Source organism: Phoenix dactylifera, chromosome 11, assembly GCF_051530095.1.
Source record: "Phoenix dactylifera cultivar Ajwa chromosome 11, Ajwa_hap1_PhDact_Kaust_v1.1, whole genome shotgun sequence".
Taxonomy (NCBI): Eukaryota; Viridiplantae; Streptophyta; class Magnoliopsida; order Arecales; family Arecaceae; genus Phoenix; species Phoenix dactylifera.
In genome coordinates, this window is record NC_143200.1 from 4,386,519 (window position 1) to 4,409,503 (window position 22,985).

The window sequence follows — 22,985 nt, forward strand, 5'->3', positions numbered from 1 at the left end:
TGCCTTGGTGACGTGTGTGGGCTTTTAAGTGCATGCTTGTCAGGAAAAAGAGAGCCGTGCACTTTGCATGCGTTCATATGCGGCCATCTACGCGTAGTTTTCTAAGTAATCATTAAAAGCTGCTTTAAATTATTAAATTTTCTATCATTCATTTTTAAGCGATTTAGTCTAATCAAATGGGCAACGTCATAGACGTGCGAGCTTGAAACAAAAGAAAAAAGATCACATCGAAGTGACTGAAAAGTTATGGGGGTTACCTCGCCCCAACGTAAACACTTGGCACGTTTCCCGGACTTGGAACAGTGAGTCCCCTCAAATCCGAAGTCAATAATTGGTTCCAGCCAATCCAATCTATGTGGTTAAATAATTTGTTTCAGAATGGAAGGATCTCACTTTCCATTGGACACAAAAAAAAAAAAAGATCCTATTGCTTATTGCTTTTCTTGATGTCATGTTTGCTCTCCCGTTCCTAACCAAATTGACTGTTCTAATATTACATCTAAACTCTAGAGTGTCGTTCTTAAGATTCCAACAAGCCATACTCTATTATTCACTGCTTAAGATTCGATTTTGCTCCTAGGAAAAAAAACCAAAGAAGTGCACCTCTTGAAATTAAATATAAAATTATCTAATTATATAAATAAGAACAATTTTATTTGAAGATAACCATTCATGTTGCTTCTCACATATAATGTATCTGCTGACCTCTTGTTAGATCTTTCGGATAGGGCATCTCGGTTATGTTTCTGCAATCTAGGTGTTTTTGGTCCTTCAATATAATGTAGTATATTTTATTGAAGGTGTCCCTCTCTAGAGTATATCTGGCAATGATAAATACAAGTATGTCAATGATTACCAATTTGTGGCTTATTTGTGGAGTCTTAAGTGGAGCCTATATTATGGAAAGATGTTCAATCAATGCCTAAAACTTTAGATTTTATGGCAAATATGTTCACATCCACCACCCCACGCCTCCCCCGAACGATACATAAACCAATAAAAACATATTTATAAGCACTTAATGCATAAGAAAATGAAAAAAAAAAAACTAGCATTTTTTAAGGTGTTTTTGGTTTGGATGAATTCAAACTTGCTCTCTCTCCCATTATATATAGAGATCTACTAGATAAACCTCTATAGTTTTCACCAGTTGATGAACAATAAGAAATACTTGTTGAATTTTACAATCCTTCATCAAATGCAACGCACTTCAATCTTGATGGTTTTCTTCGATCATATAATTGTTAAGTTTGATATATCTTACTGATTTATTTTCTGTTAGCTTAGCAGGAGCTAGTTTTGTATGGTACCAAAATCAAGTTTATTGGGGATCATGACTTCAAATCCCCTACAAATTAATTATATAAGTGAATTTACAAATAAAATCTGCTTAATTATTGCTTTTGCGAGATTCTTTTTTTTTATTTTGGGCAAAATGATTACTTCTCTAGATGGTTTTGCCCCTAGATTTAAGAATGATTGTGTGATACACATTTATTGGACATCTGTTATACATTTATTAGGTGTTTGATACATATATTTTCAATACTCAATGAACATATGTTTCAACTACCATCTACTCTTGTACTTAGTTTAAAGAACAAAATCATCAGGCCCCAGAAACCTACTTTTGAAAAAAGAATCAAAATTAAGTGATTTTTTATGCAAAATCTATATTATTTATGAGATGATAAATCCAGTTGTCATATTGACTCATCCCATGTTTTGAGTCATTTATCTCTTCACAAGTAGAGTTTAAGCTGCACATTAGAAGGTACATCAACCATAGCATATAGCATATATTATTGACCCATTTTCTATTAACTTGAGTTTTAAGATCCAGTGATTAGCCACCAATTTTATTAGATGGGTTGCAAGTTTTTTTTTCGTCAGAGCTTCAGGTCAACTCACTCATGATGTCTCGTAGCCCTTGAGAAACATTTAGATGGGTTGCAACTTTATGACTTATAGTCCAAATGTGAATGCATCATGCTTATGTTCCTGGTGCAATTTTTTCTTTTCCCCTTTTCTTTCCCAAGAATAATAAGTGGATTCGGAAGCCATTGGGAAAGTAGCCCAATTGTTGTCATTCTTCTCTCTTAAGTGAAAATTTTCATAAGTACCACAAGTCCAATCATAGATATCACAATCAGCTCATAGACAACCAAAATAAGCTCGTGCTGTAGTGTCTCCTAGTCTATATAAGCTATGAATCAGATCTGCTCTAATACTATTTGTCACAACTAAAATCTCATATAAAAAAAATACTAGCCAGAAGTATTATTGGAATTCTGTGGTATCAATCAAGTATATAGCCGATGTGGAACTAAACATATGCCGTGTCCTCACACCCATGAATTGAATGTGAATCTCAAGCCTAGATCACACTTTTTTGAGCTGAGTCAGTCTTTACTATCCATTTCAAGTCCAATAAAGAAGAAAAGGTTAAACTAAACCTCAACTAAGATGGTTCAGAAAAGTAGAGTTGAGGTGCAAGACATAAATATATAGTTCTTCCAATAGTAAATGGGTCTGTTCTAGCTACATCTAGATTGCATAACCAAAGTCTTTTCAAGTTGAGCACTTGTTGGTGCCCCTCTCCTTGTTCTGGTGACTCATGCGCAGCCTGTGTATCCTTGCATTGATAGTCTTTTTGGAGGACTGATTCTTATATGCCATCATTGGGTACTTTCAATCAACAAAGATTGGATAGAGCACTAGAGTGGGCTGTCACTGTGCTTTCTTTTTCATCTTTCCCTCGTTTGCTTTTCAACTAAGAACCGGCAATTCCTTTGCCCATCACCTCATGCCCATAAAGATTTGGCTTTTGGCCATCCATAAAACTATAGGATTTTATTTATATTTTTATAAGAAGGGAGAGAAAAGCCACCCAAAAAAGAGCTCTGAGATCTTACTTTTAGGTATAAAGCAAAAAAATCTTCCTCGGATGCACCTTCACTTTCTCTGCAAAGGAGCGAGGCAGCGTGGGGTTGTGAATTGGAATTATGACTCAGGGGCTGCCACCGTCCCCCATCTTTCTCGTGAGTACGAGAGGATAATGGTGAGGTGCTCCATTTCACCTTTTTTTTTTTTTTTTTTTTTTTTTGCTTTGGAAAAAAGGAAAAGGAGGAGGAAGGGACAAGCCTACCCCCACGTAGCAGCCTTCACTGGACCCCACCCCGCCAGAAAAATGTTCGATATGGGCATAAATGACCGTGTGTTGGGCATGCCTGCCGGTTTTACTCATACTCTCTTCACCCATGGGCCCGGCTCGTTATCCCTCTGGGCTCTGGCATGATTACCCTCCATATGAGTACGTCACACCTAGCACCACCAAGACTATCAGTGGACCAATAAGCCTCCCAAACTACGTGTTCGAGCAGGAAGCATCCGGCCTCCATAATTTAATTGACGTCCGTGCGTTTCGAACTCGAAACTACTTAGTTGGAAGTAAGGTCCAGTTTTACTGAGCTACCACCTTGTGGCATTTCACTTCTTTTACAGAACTCTCCCTCCCTCTAACGCACGTATGAGCACATAACTAAAGAACAATTGATTATTGCTGGGCTTCAACTAGAAAAATGGGTCAATTTAGTTGGCTTTTGAAGAGGATAGATATTCAATCTGAACTCGATCTATCCTACAAGCTGTCTTGTTCCCTTTGGCCTCCCAAAATTGAAGTTTTTTTTGTTATTAAAATATATTTGCTGGTAAAATATGCTTTTGGCAAAATGACACTGGAAAATGTGTATTGGAAATGATATTTGAATTGCTTGTTATGTTCATGGTATTGGTGCGCTTTATATGCAAGTTGAGCTCCTTTGACTTTGGAGACTGGATATAATAGAATATACCAACAAAACTCTATGATTGTGGTAAAGATACTAGGAATCATATATAATATAATACAATAGTAAAATTTTATAATTTAGTATATGTGCTAAATTTGAATATGACAATCAGATTCCAAAATCGTATATAGAATTTGTAGCAGTATAATATTTAAGATCATGTATACTATAATGGATGAGATTGTGTATGATTCTTACAAACTTAATAGATACAAGAGGACCTACTCTCACAGAAAAATAGTAGTTAATATATACTTTAAATGGGATCTATGGCAATGGGTGGCTAATAGTTTGGGGAAGAAACTAGGGTTGGCAAAGGGTTTGGTTAGATTTGGTTGGTTCAAAAAATTCTAAACCTATACTTAGTCCCTTAAAATTGAGAAAAAAGGAATAAGTTTATATCTAACTCATGTATTTTATGTGGACTCGTACATGGCATATGAATCTAATTTGTGCTTTACATTTTATTTGTAGATTTTAGTAAGTAAAATTGAATACAATCAAATGAGGCATCCTAATGAATGGCAAAAGGAAGATGAGTAATTAATATTGAGAAAGAAAAAATCGTTCCTAAAATATTATTCCTTCCTCCTTTTTCTTCATTATATTTTATTGATTTTCTTTATCTCTTAACCATTAATTATATTATTTTCCTCCAGCTACATAATTGTCACTAGTTAAAAGTTTGGAAATAGATTTTAAGAATTTCTTCAGCATCAACCCATGATGACCTATTAGATCGAAGGGCTAAACCCAAGCATGATGCAAGTACAGTTGAGTTGGTCTCAACCAATTTTAGATCAGTCTAATTATTCAAAAAAAAATCCAAATTTATTTATTTTAGACAAATTTGAAGTTGATTAATAATTTCATATAAAAAATTACTAGAATTCACCTGTCAGGAACTAACTTTAGCTGAAGTCATGTCATTTGGATGAGTTTGGTGTGTTCCAAGCATGGAAATGCTAACTATAATGGACAGCTATCAAATAAGATCGTCCTATGTGCCCTACATGACACATTGCTATTGATAATCGTCCATTTTCTTGTTGAAATCACTACTTGTTCGAAAAGCTTAAGCTAATAGGATGAAATAGATTTATTTATATATTTTATATTTTCTTATACTCCTCCTTACATATGGGCCGAACTTTTCTTTAATTGGTGAGCCCAACATGTGAATTTTTTTAATTATGAGATTAAAAAATGTGGAGACAAGGTTCAAATTCAGGACCTCTACTCTGATAGTATGTTGAAATCATCACTTGTCCGAAAAGCTTAAGCTAATAGAATGAAATAAATTTATTTATATATTTTATATTTTTTTATATTTTTAACGACAATCATCAAACGCTATACAATATTTTGCAAATCATGCATCATAGATGATATTGGGTTGTCCACTCATTCCTAATAGAGATTCATTTTAAAGTATCGGAATCCAGCGTCGTGTGACCAAAAGCCCCAAAGACCCCACTGCTAGCGTTTTCATGGCTCCATTATCTTTCTTCAAGGCATTTGCTTGTCCTTCTCGAATCCCGGTTCTCATGACACGGAAGATTAGTGTCTTCCATTCGCTAATATTTTATATTTGGCAAGAGATTAGTTTCCTGTCACTCTCCACTGAAATGTATTTGGAGAATGTCAGAACAAATCAATAGCATTTAAAAATCTTTGAGTGGACTTCTCAAACCAAGTGCAAGATATTCCAGCATTTCGAATGCTCCCCTCAAGGGATTGAGAGAGACTTCCCTGCCACCTCCTATATCACAGACTAAAATTTTTATCCAAAATAGCAAAAAAATATTATTTGAGTTTTTTAATTTTATATAAATATCTAAAATTTATTCAGTATCTATCTAATATAGAATTAAACACATACTCGCACGAGTGCTCTAGTACACCCCCCATTTATATTTTTCATGATCTAAATTTATTTAAATCCAATCACAAGTACCGCAATCAATCTATATGGTCAATTCAAATGAACTCGTATTACAGTGTCCTCTAGTTTATATGGATCATGAGTTGGGCTCATTCTAATACCATTTATCATAACTTTGAATCTTATCTAAAAAATGTTAACTAAATCTGAAACCAATTCTGACACTGAACTCGAAACCGAATTTGTTAATATTAATAATTATTTGATTTTGATTATGGTTACCATTTTGTTTATTTCCCACCCTGAAACCACATCTGACACCGAACTCGAAACCTACCCCAAAATGGAACATACCCATTTTATAATATCCATAACATCCATTATATTTAGTATAAATCCAAATTACTAGCTTCATGAGAATGGTTGTATTGTTATTTTTAAATATATTTATTTGATGAATTGGTATAAATTATATTATAAAATTATGGATGATATCTTTAATTTAGTTATTTATATATGAAAAATTTAAATTAAATAAAAAATTTAACAGTTTTTATTTTTTCGGTTTCGACATTGATTTTGTAGTTTTTTCGATGGTGACTATCATTTGTTATTTCAAAACCTGGTTTCAGTTTCAAATTTGGAGGACGGTAGTGAATTTTGGTTTCAATTTTTTTCCTAATCATACCAAATCTGCCCCATTGATATCTCCATTCATGATTTACGATAAGACAAATAATTTGGCTTAAATAGTCAAAATAATATAAAGAAAATGTTTGTACATTCTGTATTATAAATCAACCAAAAAAGAGAGAGATGGGTTACCATTATTTGCACTAGTCAAATTTATGATTTTATTAGTGCCAATGTTTGCTTTTAATTTTAAATCTATCTTCTATCGGAAGAAAACTATGTTCATTTTTCTTTACCACTACTATGTTCATTTTTCATATTTACCCCCCCCCAATAGATAGATCTAAATATTTATATGGGACCAAAAGATTTATAAAATATCTTCCGATATAAGTTGTTATCAAATTGTATTAGAGTAGGTTCGACTTGTGGTCCATAAAGATTAGGAAACACTGCAGCATGGGTTCATTTAAACTGAGTATGGGCTGATCGTAATGTTTGTAATTGGAATTACGGTGCCCATGCTTTGGTTTTCCAAATTAGCATGGGCTCATTTAAATTGATCATAGGCCGACCGTAATATTTGCAATTGGAATTATGGTACATGTGCTTTGGTTTCCCAGAGCACGAGCATCCGCCGGATTCCAACAAGAGAACGGCGGCTTGCGAGAGATCCCATACGGAATTTTCTTCCTCTCATGATGCACAAGGCCGCTCCTATCCCATGGTGACCTCACTGCCCTCCATTGCATCGAAAGTGTTCGATGATTTGTCGATGACACCATCTGCAAAGGGGCCACTTCTGCGCTGGTGGCAAGATACCAAGTTCTGACCAGATTAACCGACTGCCATGTCCTGCCATACAAATGGCAATGAGGGGAATGATGCTGTTGCCTAGATGTTTCATTTATAATGATTGTCCCGGGCATGGACTTCTTGGACCAAGAGCAACCTCATGGCCCGGGATGGAGCCCCGAGTAACTGCTATCTCAGATCATCAAGGCATGTGAGAAGCATGCGTGAAGGTTTCCCAGGGAAAATTCTTTACTTGGTGGCATTGATGCAGAAGATTTCAGTAAAATTAAGGATAATCTATATACATAGGATTCAAGTTATTGATTCTTTTATGTATCTAAGCATGGGCTGCTTGCTTATTCTCACAAGAACATTGGCCTCTGTCTATGGAAGTGACAAGCATGGACCAACTAAGATTGATTCAGATGATTTGCCACATAATGTGGGGAAGTTATCTTTATCAGTGGATTAAGTGCCTAGAAATGATTGAGAGATGAGAGTAGTGTAAGGGAATTGTTCTATGAACTACATATATGTGTTGAGTAAGGACATATTTAATTAGCAAAATAGGCTAATGATACTGGTTGCGGAGATATGTAGAACAAACTTGTCATATATTTCCAATTTATGAGGCATTTAGATTTATGTGTGGGAGCTGCTGATTGTTCTGTACAATGAGTTCAGCCTTTGAATATATGATATTTAATTTGCGAAGCAATATTGCCCATTTCTGCTACAATGTTGGATATGTTATTATTAAGAAACAAAAAGTTTCCTCCTTGAAGATGTTGTTTGGTTGCTGTTGAGTTTTAAGAAAGATAACACATGATTATTTCAGCTTCTATGAGTACAGGATGGTCTTGTTTGAGAAACAACTGGGTTTTATTTGGCTATGGCATCCTTTTTTTTTTCTTTTCCATAGTGCCAAAGTAGCATTTCTCTTTTTTTTTCCCAATTACAAGAAGAATTGTAGTTGTGCTGTATTGTTATCAGTATATTGATGATTATCTTAGCATTTATTGGAGGGATTCCTGAGGGGAGATAAATAATCTACATAACATTTAGACTCAGAAAAGGTTCAACTGATGTTTATCGGGCAGCTAGCCTAACGATGAAGAGCAAAGGAAAGAGCGATGATCGCCTAATTTGAAATTATTTTAGATACAATTTCCCTTGTTAATTATCTCATATAAGTAACAAGGAAACATTGATCAAATTAAAAGAATTTGTAACTAAGTGAATTCTTGAAGAAAGTTAACCGTATAAGAGAATTTTCAAGTAGGCTCTAAATAAGAAACTTCAGGCAAGGTATATAACCATGCGAGTCTTTCTACTCAAAGTTGTAACAAGTTTCTTGGCATGTGGATGGCTTCATCACTAACAAATTATGAACATGATAGCTCGAATGCTATGTAGCATGGTCCAAACTAGAGCATGATTTAGGAGCAATACTAGCTTTCCTATAGGCTAGAAAAGGGCCCCCCAAAAAAACTCCAAAATAATTTACATCGCAATCTTGTACCCTGTCATATCATGATCTTAATCTAATAATCATGAGTTTAGCCTATCTTTTTCTCTAAAAAATGAAGATTGAAACCATGATCATGAAGCAATTAATGGATTTGTTTTCTTTTCTTCTTCTTTTTCCTTCTCCATTCATGGATTTGTTTCCTTGCAAGGTAATAATCTTTCACAACAGTCTTCAATTAATCATGAAAATACAAGGATTAGGAATTAGGCAGATGTTTGCTTTAGTAATGTGTCCAGCTGAGCCAAAAGCTTGGAAACCAGTAACTGCCCTTGAACAAAAAGAAGAGGAGAAACTCCTATGGCCCCCAAGTTGATTGAATAGTTGGAGTCAAGAGCCAACGACATTAGTAGGTAAGTTTCAAGGTGCATTTGGCATCTTGCCATGTATGGGTGATATTGGTGGTCCTAAATAATTCCCATGGTATACTTAAACTAACCAAAGGAGACCACACAACTTCATGTCTTAATACTTTTGTTGTCGTCATCGTTTAGAATTGTGTACTCGGGAGATAATTAAATAAATACATCTAAGCCATGTATAATGATTAAAACAACACAAACAAATACATCTAAAGATCCAAGAAATGCCTTTAGAACATTGGAATAACTTTCCATTCCTATGTTTAAAATATTGAGCTTGGGATACTACAACAATTTCTTGTTTTGATGCTAGCATTATAAGTACGCTTCGAAACGTATCGAATGATAAAAACAAGTACTATCAAAATCTTGCAAAACACCTTTGGTACCTTCCAATCTAATATATTAGTGCTAATGGTCCTATCTAATCCCAACAAATAGAGGATTTAGTTAGTGATTGGATCTTGCTATCTACTGATTGAATCTATGGACTGCATGTTGAGGATTGGACCACACTATGGGAATTTGATAGGAGTTAGGTGCTCCCAATTAAGTGTGGGATGTATGCGGTTTATTTGTCTGTGGTCCTTGGGTAGTAGGCTATCAGTACTGAGTTCAGCTAACCCTGTCGGTGGTCCAGCCACATAGGGTTTAGGGATTAATTGCACTCAACTCAAAGATGCTCCAAGCTTTATTTATCTATAGTTTTTTTTTTTTCTTCTCTTCGTTTCAGGCCAATGCCAAGAAGTCTGAAGTGAGTTGTCTTGCATGTGTCATTATAGAGTCATATGTCTATCTTATTGCCTGATAGAATATGGAAGAAAGTCCCACTCGTGCTCAGAAACAAATTAAGTATAATTGCCAAGTACACTGAAGACTCTTGCTGCTTCAGGGGAGAGGGAGAGGATAAAGAGGGGACTTGGGTTTTGGATTTTTCTTTGAAGTTCTCATGAATTATGAATTGTGATCTTGGGCAGTTGTTTTGGACTTTTCTTTCTCTATTTTTTTTTTTTTTTTAGGGAGAGAGAGAGAGAGAGAGAGAGAGAGAGAGGGGTGAGAAAATAAAATATCTTCATGAGAAAATATAGGTAGGTTGCAGATGAGCTGAGAGAAGCTCTAGGCTGCTCTATCTTGGCTTATTTTGATCTAGCCAATCTCAATCACATACTTCCTTCTCTTTTATTCAAAGAAAAATCCTAATATCTTGCCTCTTTTGTTTGGACCTACTTTCTTTGTTACTTTTGCCCTCTCCACCAATTTATCTTAGTGATTTTTACTTTTATACCAAATATGGTGCATTGCGATAGGGATCAGTGGGTGTTTGACAACCATCATCTCAGTGATGAGATGATATGATGATGGCTTGCAACTCTTTATAGAGCAAAATAAGTCAATGAAGGATCCCAAGTCAGCTAAAGTAGCCTTATAAGCATAGAAATTGCCCTGCTTCCACTTTCCTTAGTCACACCGTCCATCCGATTTCTTATTCCAAAATAACTGAGTCCATTCTATCCTTACTCTCTTCGAGTGTTGGCCTCTTTAGCTGCATGTGTATGTAATGATGCGTTACATAAATATAGTTCATTGACCTATAAGCTCTCTTGTTGAAAAAGATGTGAGGCTTTACGACTATAGAGAAGAGAGAGAGTGGAACGACAAACCGAGTTTTGTTATAAAATTATATTATATTATGCCGCTCATGCTTTCTGACCACATCACCAACCTAATAGGCTCTCATAAATTATCCAATGCCTACTTATTTAGTAATTCAAGAATATCACCTAGAAAGCAAAATCTCAAAAATGTTTATTAAGATGAGCCCTTGGGTTTGGATTGTACCTTCCATCCGGAAAAATGATTCACCTCCTTTTATGACATCAAAGATTATATCGCGCCTTAGCTGGTTAGAGTGTTTTCAAATCTAGCAAGATAACGATCCAATAACTGACATCGCGAAAAAAGATTAATCATTAGGCGAAAGATACAGTCCGAACCCTAATGATTGGTTTAAAGAGGAATAAAAGGGACAAGCTGCTTGAATATAGTACCATCCATCTTTTGACCAAGTGTGCTTTAGACTCCAGGGCGGCCAAATGTTGTGTCATGCAATCACATTCTAAGCAATTTAGCACCAATTTTTAGTTCTAGAGATGAAGAATTAATTTCTAAAGCTATCGTCCTTGGTTCCTTTTACCCATATCCTTATTCCGTGGCTACCATTCTCAATCCATCTTTCTAGAGACCTAGACTCCGAACCAACCAATGATGGGATGGGTGTAAAGGACGAGTTAGAACCTTTCCTCACTTAACAAGGAAAAAATCTAAGCAATTTAAAACATTTCTTTAATCTTGTAGTTTGGGTTTTGCTTTTCGGCCAACCTTCGTGGCCCCTGGAAGAAGTCAAGTGCCCAAGAAGCTCGGACATAGAAGTAGCCTGACTTGTCCCTTCAAAGCCGTAAACCTACAAGTGCTTTGCCATGGACACCACCAGTGAGCCAGTCCACTATTGGATCTTTATATCGCATCCACAAATTTAGTCCCATTTTGTATGACCTACATTCAGATTCTAGAAGGTTCTGGAAATTATATTTTCCCAAAACCATAAAAAAAAAGTATGCATGGAATCTTCTTCCCTGATCTTTCCCATAGATTCGCTCTTTCTTTCTTTGTTTTTTTTTTTTTTTTTTTTTTTTTTTGAGGGCAGGTTTGTGTGTTGGGAATGGGCAAATACCCTTGTTCCACGAGGCACATGCCTACTTGAGGAAAGTGATGGAGAGATAGGTTTAGTAGGCGCACTGCTTGGTGGTTGCACCTAAACTCTTCCAATAGTTGTTGGAATTGGACCTTGGAATCTTGAGTCCTCACACACTAGGCATTGAAATTAACCGTAGCATCGCCTGCTGGTCAAAACTTATATGAAAATTAGGAAGGAGAGGCAATGAGTATGGAAAGAAGTTCAACGTATCCCGAGCTGGAAATAGGAGCTAGTAAAATATGACATGATCGGTCAATCTAATTTATGTTCGATCTGCAATAAACAGATTTGAATTTAGGCTAAATAGATTCAGATCGTAAACAGATCAAGTTATTTAAACTATTTAATAATCAGATTGGGTTGAGGTTTCACTGACTCGTTTAACATATTTAATCCGTTTAATAATTAGGTACTTACTAAACAGGTTAATAAATTTCAAAAATTATACAAATTAGCAGATTAAATAGATTAATAAATTAATCAGTTTATTAAATAGGTTAAGCAGGCCGAGTCAAGTAATATATTCATTAAATGTCACAGGTTCAAGTTTCACATGCTCACTTGTTCAATAAATCGGCGAATTTTTTTAATCCGATTGCCAGCCCTACTGAAACGTGAAATCGATTACTGGACCCCAAAAAAAAAAAAAAAAACACCATGGAAAAGGAGGGGAAGGAAAGCATGTCAGGAATCATGAAGCATAAACTTTTGATTGCTTAACCCTTCTACCCCCCTTCACCTTACCTTCCCTCTCCATTTTGTACTTTTCTCACCCTTGAAAGGTTGAAAGCAACCACACCCTGGCTCTCCAATTTCCTCTCTCTCTCTCTCTCACACACACACACACACTATTTTTTTAATAAACAAAAGGCCATGGTAAGCCCTAAAAGCAAAACCCATATGCCACTCAAAGGATTTGCTGCTTCTTGGCTCGTTAGCCCCCACCCACCCCTCCTCTCCTTCCTCCTCTTCTCTCTCTCTTAATAGCCATAATAATATCGAGCTTGACTGCGACTCTTTCCAATAATTGCTGCACAAGTATCTCCATACCAGTGACCGAATCCAAATGAAGAGGTATTGATAAGGAAGGCAGGGTAGTGAGAATCATCAACCTACGCCACCGCCATATATCCCTTCTCATTTACTGTTCGCCGTGGAATCCCTGTCAGGAATTGAATGGTTGGAAAGCTCCTAACCAAATCAGCCTTCTGTTGGTCCTCCTGCAGTTGCCTGTAAGTGCTGGGTAGTTTTCAGTTCCTCGTCTTTTTGCTTGCTGCTTTTGCCCTTTCCTTCATCTCCAGTTCTCTCTCCACTTTTGATTTGATTTGATTTTTTTTTTTTTTTGGTTTTTCTTGGAGGATCTTCTGAGGTTTCTGTAATACGGGACTATTTGAGGAGGATTATCATTGTCAAGATGAGATTTTTTTTTTTTTTTTGTGATGTGATCTTGTTGGTCCATGCCTGCTTTTTGATTCCTTGCTTGTAATTTTAGGCCGTGTGTGAGGCTTTTCAAGATGAGATTTCTTGATATTGGCAGTTAGGTTTGTTGCTCCTATCTTGGTTCTTGAATCGTTCCATTCTTCTGTCTCTTTCCGCTGGATTTTGAACTGGATTCTGGACCTTTTGCCTTTGTTTATGAGTCCTTTTCTTTAGCTTTGCTTGCCATTGTTTCTTGGCTCAAGTTTGCTGTATTGGTGTTGGTTTTCCTTTTTTGTTGAGTCCTCGTTGGAATTTCTGGAGGGGGAGGTTTAGTGGTGGTTGTTGTGTGTGATGGACTGGTGATAGTGGGATTGATAGAGAGAGGTGTGAGTGGGCGAGAGAAGAGGGTGACAGGAGAGGAAGGAAAACAACAGAGTAGAAGGACGCATAGTAAAAGAAAGCAAAAAGGAAGAGAGGAACAGAGAGAGAGCATAACAGAGCAGAAGGAGAATAGGAGAGGTGCTTTCATGGAGTGGGATTTGAAGATGCCTCCTTGGGATCTGGCAGAATTGGAGCGTGGCACCGAGCCCAGCATTGGATCAGCGGTGGGGTCTAGCAGCGACCCTAGATGGCAGGCCAGTGGGCTGGATTGCTCCATTGATTTGAAGCTTGGGGGCTTGGGGGATTTCGGATCGTCCGATAAGTGGAAAGACCAGCCCAGGGTGTCGAAGATGGTGGTCTCCTCCTCCGGTCCATCGAAGAGGCCTCGAGCACCGAGCAATGGCAGCCAGAATGCCGCATGCTCGGTTGATGGTTGCAAAGCAGACCTGAGCAAGTGTAGAGAGTATCACCGGCGCCATAAGGTCTGTGAGGTCCACTCCAAGACCCCAGTAGTGATGGTAGGTGGGCAAGAACAGCGTTTCTGCCAGCAGTGCAGCAGGTAATGTAACAGGCTTTCATGGGAGAGAACGGTAAATCTTGTTAATTTTGTAGTTGCACAATGGTTCTCGCTTACTTAGTGCTGATTGTTTCATGTTGTACAAGCAGGCATTGCTATATTTGGAATTGTTTGTGTTATGGTTAATTTCTCCAAATATCTATTGATAGAAGATTTTGGATGTTATGTATGGTTGTAACTAATGATCTGACTGTTTGACATCAAAGCCATGCCACTGATATTATCGGTGGTTTGTGTTTTGAAACCATGCAAGATAAATCGTTATGCATTTATTTAATTTTATTTTGATTGCTATCTATTTTTCATAATTTAAATTTTTATTCTTTAAAATAATTATATTTATGTTCTTGACTGTAATTCTTTCATTACTTTTGTCTGGAACTACCAAGAAAGTTGATCCTATTTAGTTTCAACAGTTATGTTTTGAAATGATTGTGTCAGAAATCTCAGTTGCAGCCAGCGGTGCTGATCTGAAGAAGGTTTGGATGTGATTTTTTTTTTTTTTTAATGTTGCAAATTTTGTTGGACTTTCAGATTTATTTTCCCTTGCACTTAATTTAACCATTTCATGCAATTTAGCAATTTTATATACTTGTGTTTGTATTTGATTTTAATTTTTTGGGGCTCTTTTTTGTATAAAACTGGGGCCACCCTTTGATGATTCAATTAGTACTGAACTTAAGACACTTAGTTGATTCTTCTGAGATGTGTTCTAAAAGGTGAAATAGTAGCCATCCAGGCCAAGTTTATCCAAACTTGAACCTAGTATTTTACATAACCTTTTCCATCAAGTCTTTTTTAAGAGACAAATCAACCCACCACATTACATTATTGTCTCTCTAATTGATCTTCAAGTTTCTCTTATTTTGTTTTGTCATTTTGTTGTATCCATATGTTTAATACCTTATCCGGTTGGACTTGTGGCCTGACTTGTTTCTTAAACCTTGCCATTGAATGACATAATTTATTTTGTTCTATCATATTTTTCATGGACTTTACATATATTATGTTCAAAAAATTCTTCGATAAGCGGTTTCTCTTTGGGTCAAAAGCCTCTAATATAAGACAGTCCTTTTCTTTGCTTCTGCCTTCTCTGTCTTTTCCTTTTATTTCTTTCCACTCATTTACTCCTGCAAATCTAGATCTTGCTCTTTACTTGACGGAAATATGTGCGAAATCTTTCTTCTGTCACCTTTTTTTGGCTATTGCCCATTTCATTTACTCCCTTGGAAGGCTAAAATTTCGGCATTTTCTGATTCACAAAAGGCGTTAAACTTTTTTCTTTCCCCTTTAGCATGAATATTATCTTATTCTTAGAATGAGCAATTCTATTTTTATTGTCTGGTTTTCTGTTCATTCTCTAATCTTTTCATGAGCCTTCTCCTGGCTTATTTTTCCTTTCCCTTCACCTACAGAGTCTGCTATCTTCCAATTCTTGTTAGGGCACATTAAATTCTTGTGATCCTTATTGTCTGACATCCTTTTAGAACTCTGGAGATGCAATTGACTACTATAACTGCTGGTAAATACTGCTTCCATTTGCCTCCTTTTGTGTCTGAAAGCAAATGATAGATTGAGCAGGTATATTTTCTCTAGAAAATCTTCTTACTCCGAATTCCTCTCCATCCCATCTATGCTCCGTGTTGTTAGTGAACTAAGTGGGGTTATTCAAAGAATAGAATAGACTGGTAAGCTCTTAGTCTCTTTAAATTGCTCACTGATTGTGGTAGACTTCAGCAAAGAAATTTCTGAATGATTTATATACTTTTCTGTGATGAGCATATCCATCAATCATGTAGAAATTCTTACTGAGAACTAAGAATGTTTTTCATAATAATTTGATGTCTTTATGAGAAATATTTGCTTCATATAGACCTTCCACTGGTTTCTGGCTTAGGGGTTGTACATACATATGTATAATCTTGCATAAGGGTTGCACAATTGAGTGTTTGTGCACAGGTCAAGAATGTGCACCCCACTGTGGGGCATCCTAGTATAGTCGACTTCTTTTTAGCTATATTTATTTTAGCTTATTTCATTTTTAAGATTTTCATTCATTTTGAAACTTTTGCCTGAGTTCTCATAATAATGGGACATTTCAGGCCTTGTGTGCAAAAGCTGCCTATTTCTTGGGGATCTCTAATTTGGAGATGAATTATTAATTGTGCTTCACTTTTTGCACATGTTCTTCCAGTGGACCTTGCTATTAGAGCATTTTTGGAAACTAGCAACATGCCATCATCTTGAGGACATTTTGTATTTAGCTTTTGATGAATGAAGCAACCTCTCTAAAATTGGATTTTATCTGATCTAGCATGTAAATAGTGCTTAAAAACATATTCTGCCCATCTTCTGTCACCATACCTCCGCTGGAATTAATATTGTTATGTTTCAGTTTTGTCCAGATCCTCCTCCTATCTTTTCATAACCAATTTCTGATTCAAGCATTGCCAAACTTGCTGATCATTCCCTTTTTGGTCTCGTTCAATTTAGTTTAAGCATTTAAGCTTTAATTCATAGCTAAAATTGTTGTTTGGTCTTTCACACCTTTTGCACCCAATTTTTGATTTACCAATAATTTCTCAATTGTTCCCAGTCTTCTAGGAGCCATCTTTGGCCCTTTGTGGCCCGTGATCCTCTTAAACCAGATCGTCATTGGTTCTGCTCCTTTTTTTTAGCTCATCCTCATCTTGAAGAACCATGTTGATAATTTGGCATGCCAGAACTAATTTTAAATTTTTGTGATCTCGTTTCCTTCTTTTTGGATTGTTCAGTGCCAGAACTAATACTTGGCTCTTCTCAAGGTCTTTACTGATTTCTTTGTCTAGGCTAATTTGATCCAATGACTTTGTATTTTGTATGTGATACACTTGTGGTGGCATTTTTTGTCCTCTTACAAGTTCAATTTATGCATCGGTATTGTGTTTATTCATTTTTTTTACTGTTATTTAGGCTCACCATTTTCCTCTTGCTCTCTATATCTTTTGCCATTAGAACCTAATTTGAGTTACCGTTATTCTTTGGCTTCTTGGTTTCGCACACTTATTCATCTCTTTATCTTTATATTGCATCTTGATACATTCTGCACACAATTTTTTTTCCATTAGTGTGTAGTTGCTTAATTTTGCTTCACAGTTCATTCAAGCTGTCCTATTGCATTGTGAGCTTGTACAAGGAGGCCAGTTATCTCCTCGAACCGTTCCACATTCTTTGTCCGAGATTGCTCTGTAATGCTGCATCACTGGATTGTCTTTCAGCTGGCTTCTTTGCTAAATCTTTCTCCTTTTTCTTTCACATCTCACATTTTGTTCCTGTAGTAGCTTGCTTTCCTATGATTGTTATATTTGGTGGCTTTAATAGGCTTTATAAGCTCTAGCATTGCTATTATTAACTATTAATAGTCTTTAAAACATTGGACTCTTTCACTGCCAACTTCTATCTCTCTTGCTTTAAATCATACAATGTCTAGACTCTAGAGTCTAGACCAACTACTTTTGCTTCACATGCATTGCTTTCTTGCACTGTGATTGTCTCAGACTTGGTTCAGTGATCTATGATACTGGTAATAAGACTTGTACACCAATTTTATATTGTAGCCTCTATCAGCGACCAGTCATCCTTTCATATTTCCTCTTGAAGAATTATGATGTTTTTTTGTATGTAACTTCACCCTGCTGCTCTGTGCATTGCTTGTCGCCTTGCTTTGCGGCTATTGACATCATGAGCCGGCCTTCTTTACCATTAGTAAACATCGCCATAAAATTTCTATTGCTGCTATCCTTTTCCCCAACCTATAATTGTATTTTACCCTACAATCTAGACTGCTTGAGGCTTCCTTCTCCAAAGTTGCCCCAAGTTCACCAGTGATTCGTAGGTTGTCTTCATCACCAAATGCATTTTACTGTGGTGCATTTGGTGTTGCATGCATCCTGTTTTGTACTCTTTGAGCTCGATTGCAAACCTACTTTTCCCAAACCGTAATAACTTTCATTGAAACACCTTGATTCTCCCCCATGCTTGTGACTTAACTGTACATGAACATGTGGGATGGGTGTCAGGTATCCAAGTGCCCAAAAGAGTTAGACATGAAACCTTCAAAGTGGAGACAGGGAGACGTCCATGTTACATGGATGTGTCTGTAAATATGTACAGATTTTTTTATGTAATGAATTATTTGTTGGACCAATGCTCTTTACGTAACAGAATTGTTCGATTTTTTGCTAAATATTAAGTTAGATTCGAGAACTTCTAGGAATAAATGCCAAATGTTGATATGTAGTAGTGATGATTATGCTTTGTTGATTCAAGGATCAAGGAGTGTCATAAGATGTCCAGGTGTCCAAGTTTCCATACATGTGAAAACTTCTTTCCTTCTTTCCATCTTATCCCTGCTTTCCTGCTGGTACTAATTGTAGTGTTAACTGCAGGGAATTCATTCAAGCTCATATATATAAATAAGATAATGATTATATATATATATATATATATGTGTGTGTGTGTGTGTGTGTGTGTGTGTGTGTGTGTATAAATATGAATGTATCTTTGTGTGTGTGTATGCAAGTTATTTTTCATCGGTTATTGTCATATTCACTGAAATATCTATGCAAAGATTGTCTTTATCTATGTATCATTTGTGAGGAAGCAATGTGGAGTTGCAATTCAAATCGACTCCAAGGACTCAAATTAGTTTTGTTTATCAGAAGACAATTGGGGTTGAACGATGCATTTTCCCTAGTTTCCTGCTTTGAGGCTGCATGGTTCAAGAATAAGAAAATTGGGAAGTAAAAGTTATGCCTATGGCAATAGTTGTATCAATTTTTGTTTGGCTTCTCACTTGTGAATAACAAAAGGCAACTTTTTGGAACTGCTTTTGAATGATAACTTTTTGTCTGTACTCTGTAAACTAAAAAGTAGGCAGAAAAAGCATGTTCATGCCAAGGAATTGCTTATGAAAACTCTCTTAGTTATGCATGTCATAAGCAAGTTTGACCGGCATTCCTATTTCTCTGTTTATGCCTCCTTTCCAAAATCCTGTTTGGTAGTGCCTACTTTATGCCTAATCCAAATACAGCCTAAATGCAGCCGGGGGATATTAGCTTACAGAGAAAAAGCCTTATGCCTACTTTATGCCTAATCCAAATACAGCCTAAATGCAGCCGGGGGATATTAGCTTACAGAGTCTTGTCATCTTACCATGTTGCCTCACCATGCACAAAAATGCTCAAACTTTCTATCAAGTGTTCGAAATTCTCCCTCCCACCCTCCATTCCTCTCTCTCTCTCTCTCTCTCTCTCTCTCTCTCTCTCTCCCTCTCTCCCTCCTGTGTTTATGTAAATGTATGCATTATGTTGTATGTGTGTTTTCAAACTGATTTCTGGTCAGAAGAAATGGCAGATGCATGTTGCTATATTGATTGGTGCTCATTAAAGTCCGTAATTCTTTCTGTTGTTTCCTTTCAATACTGTACAAGTCTTTTAAGCCACTCTTTTCCCTAGACAAGATGCTTGTGTTGGCATTCTTACCTCCCTTCATCTTGTCTTGAATCTTAAATTTCCCAAATATGTAGTATAATGACTCAGGTGTACATCTTTCCACTGAAAATTGTGGTTTGTCCAGTTATCAATAACTGGACCATTTTCCCTTTAAGTGCATTAGCAACCGCAAATAGCCTTGCTGGACTGCAGGTTTAACATGATAAAAGAGTGACAAACAAAACTGCCATGAAAAATGAATGTTTTGTTGTCCTTCCTACATGTGGTTGAGATCTCTGTCTCATTATTGTTCAATACGATCAGTCTGCTAAACCGGTTTGTTTAGTTCTTTCTATTCTTAATTAGCACCCAAGTATTCTGATTTAGATTCTTCTCAATGTTTGGCTACCCTTACTTGCAACATGAAAATACCATGCTTGCTCGCTGAACTTTATCTTTGAGTTAAATTGGCACTCATGCTTGCACAAAACCTTTTTATTTGTGCTCCTTACTCTATGTTTACTGTCCTTACCATTAGTAGCTGGGAAAGGAACCTGGAATATGTGGAAGCAGTATTAGTGTTGTCGTTCTTCTTTTTTACTTCCACAAATTTGGCTGATTTTGTTCTACAGGACCTTCTCGCACTTGAACACTCTTTTTGCATTATAGCTGGTGTATTATTCTCATCCCTTTTCTTCATTAAAAGTATCTTTATCTTTATCTTGTAATCTTATTCTTCCCACAGGTTTCATTTACTGGTGGAATTTGATGAGGTAAAACGAAGCTGTAGAAAACGTCTTGATGGGCACAATAGACGTCGAAGGAAACCTAAGCCAGATCCTGCAAATTCTGGCAGCTTGTTCACAAATCACCAAGGTTTTTAAATTTTACACCTTTGTGATTCTGCAATTAATTACAAGGCACTTAAATTATCCCATTGGCTTATGGCCACAGCATTCTGTAATGAAATGAAGCATTGAAGTTGGGCATCAGAGACTAAGATAACATGCTTGATCACACCCGACTAGAAACCAGAATAAATCATCTAACTGAATGCTTCATATCTACCAATATGTTGCAGGATGATTTTCTCTAATTTCTTCCTCAATAATTAAATCGCCTAGTTTTCAGTAAATTATGAATTTTACCATTTATTTTAAATCTTATTCATGAAATATGAGCAAATTATTTAATATATTAAGGACCCTTTGTGTTTTCCTTTCTACTTTCCTGTTTCTGTGAACAGAAAAGCAGCGCCACTGGCCTAAGTCATGTCTAAACCTATGTTCTGTTGTTTTGGAAAAATGATATTTTCAAAAATATCATCCCTTAAAAAATTCAGCTTCCAAGACCCTTGTATTCTTATTCTTGTTTGCATAGCTACCAACCCCCTTAACACCAAGGCCACCGCCACCGCCACCGCCACCACCAAATTCCATTGGCACTGGCATCGAATGTGTTTTCCAAATTCCTGAATCCTGATTCTAAAGATACTGAACGCCATACATAGCTAGATAGATATAAAGAAGACATTGGCAATATTTTTCAATATTTCTTTCTTCCTCATCCTTGCTGTTTTCTCAGCTATATGCAGTATATAAATTATATTACAAGTTTAATGCTTGTTGGCTCTTCTATATATCTTTCTTTATTAATATTTTCCTGCATCATAGGCATCTAATTTGACTCTAAAGCTATTAAATGCATATTCTCTGATAAATTTATTGTTTTCTTATAAAATCTTCCTGTCTACAGGCGCCAGATTCTCGTATCCTCATATCTTTCCAACTGTTACACCAGAGCCCAACTGGACGGGGATTATCAAAACTGAGGAGAGTACCCTTTATCCACACCGCCCTCTGCATCTCATCAACAGGCAACACCATTTCTCTGGTTCCTCCTACAGCTACAACAAAGAAAGAAGGCGGTTCCCTTTCTTGCAGGATGGTGAGACAGTCCTCGACAGCAGAGCAATGCTCGAGACAGCTTCGGTGTGCCAGCCACTTCTTAAGACCATTCCTCCATCTGAGAGCAGCAGCAGCATGATGTTCTCCAACAGTTTAACCCAAGTCCTCGACTCTGATTGTGCTCTCTCTCTTCTGTCATCTCCAACACAGAATTCGGGCATCAATCTAAGCCAAGTTGTGCCATCAGCTGATCGGATTCCCATGGGTCAGCCTCTTGTTTCAAGTCTGCAGTATGATGGTCTTGCTCGGGGTACTCGCTCCCAGCCATCCAACAGTATTTCGCCAACTGGGTTCTCATGTCCAGGAATGGAGGATGGGCATGTGGGTACTGTTTTGGTTTCTGATGCTAATGATGCCAAGCTTCATTGCCAGGGTATATTTCATGTTGATGGAGAAGGTTCAGATGGGACCTCCCAAACTCTCCCTTTTTCTTGGCAGTAGAGATACTGTTACCCCTTAACTGAGTTCTGCATTCCTTTGATTGTTGAAACTGTTAGATCTTACAATGGTCAAAGGTGTTTTTTTCTCCCCCCCCACCAATTTTATTACTCATGATCTAGATTGAGAATTACTACCATACTCCTAACAACTAACCAATGCTAGTACTTCTGTAATCATATGTCTTATCGACCAAGATCCTCATGCGAGAGACCAAGTCTATATGCATGTCCCCATTTTAATCTTGTTGTTGATCTCTGTCAAAGTTGAACTTTGGCCATATGGAGATAGATGAAGGCCATCTGTGAGCTCTAGTCCTACATCAACTATGTAACCTGCGAAATTAGAAGAACTAGTATACATCATTGATGGTTTAATCTTTTAGATCAAAATGATTTCCGATATGGATATCAAGGTCATTTGTATTAGACTTTCCATCTCTGTTGACAAGTTGATAGATATCTAATACTAGGCCATTTAAGTAGCCATAGATTTCTAGGAGGGGTTATCTAGAGATTGAGGGTGTGAGATCTTGGGTTTTATTTGGTGGTGCATGATAAAATTGCTTGGTGATTCTCTGAGGAATTTTTCTTTCAACATATTATTGTTCAATTTCTATGAAGTAAGCCTGAGTCTCCAATCTAAAGAAATTGCTGTGTGCACTTCTTCCAGCTCTGGACAGATCTCAGTATTGGTCATTTTTAATATTCCTCTTTGTTTAATAGCTACAGCGATAAGGATTTTAGAAAGAGCCCTTATATTACTCCCGAACCTTGCTGTTGTGTATATTAAAAGGAAAGAATGCAAATTAACTTTTAAATTTTCTACCATAATATCAATTAATACGATCAAATTGACATGTTTAAGATTAATCGAATGAAGAAAATTATGTAATTTATTTGATATAAACATCTTTGAATAAT

General features: G+C 36.6%; 1 protein-coding gene across 1 annotated transcript; it reads left to right on the forward strand.

Moving 5' to 3' along the window:
• Positions 1–12,653: 12,653 nt before the first annotated feature.
• Positions 12,654–22,150, forward strand: LOC103707860 (squamosa promoter-binding-like protein 16). The gene is made up of 3 exons (XM_008792544.6): positions 12,654–14,168; positions 20,403–20,533; positions 21,413–22,150. The coding sequence occupies exons 1-3, from the start codon at positions 13,756–13,758 to the stop codon at positions 22,063–22,065; spliced, it is 1,197 nt and encodes a 398-aa protein (XP_008790766.3). The 5' UTR covers positions 12,654–13,755; the 3' UTR covers positions 22,066–22,150.
• Positions 22,151–22,985: the final 835 nt, after the last annotated feature.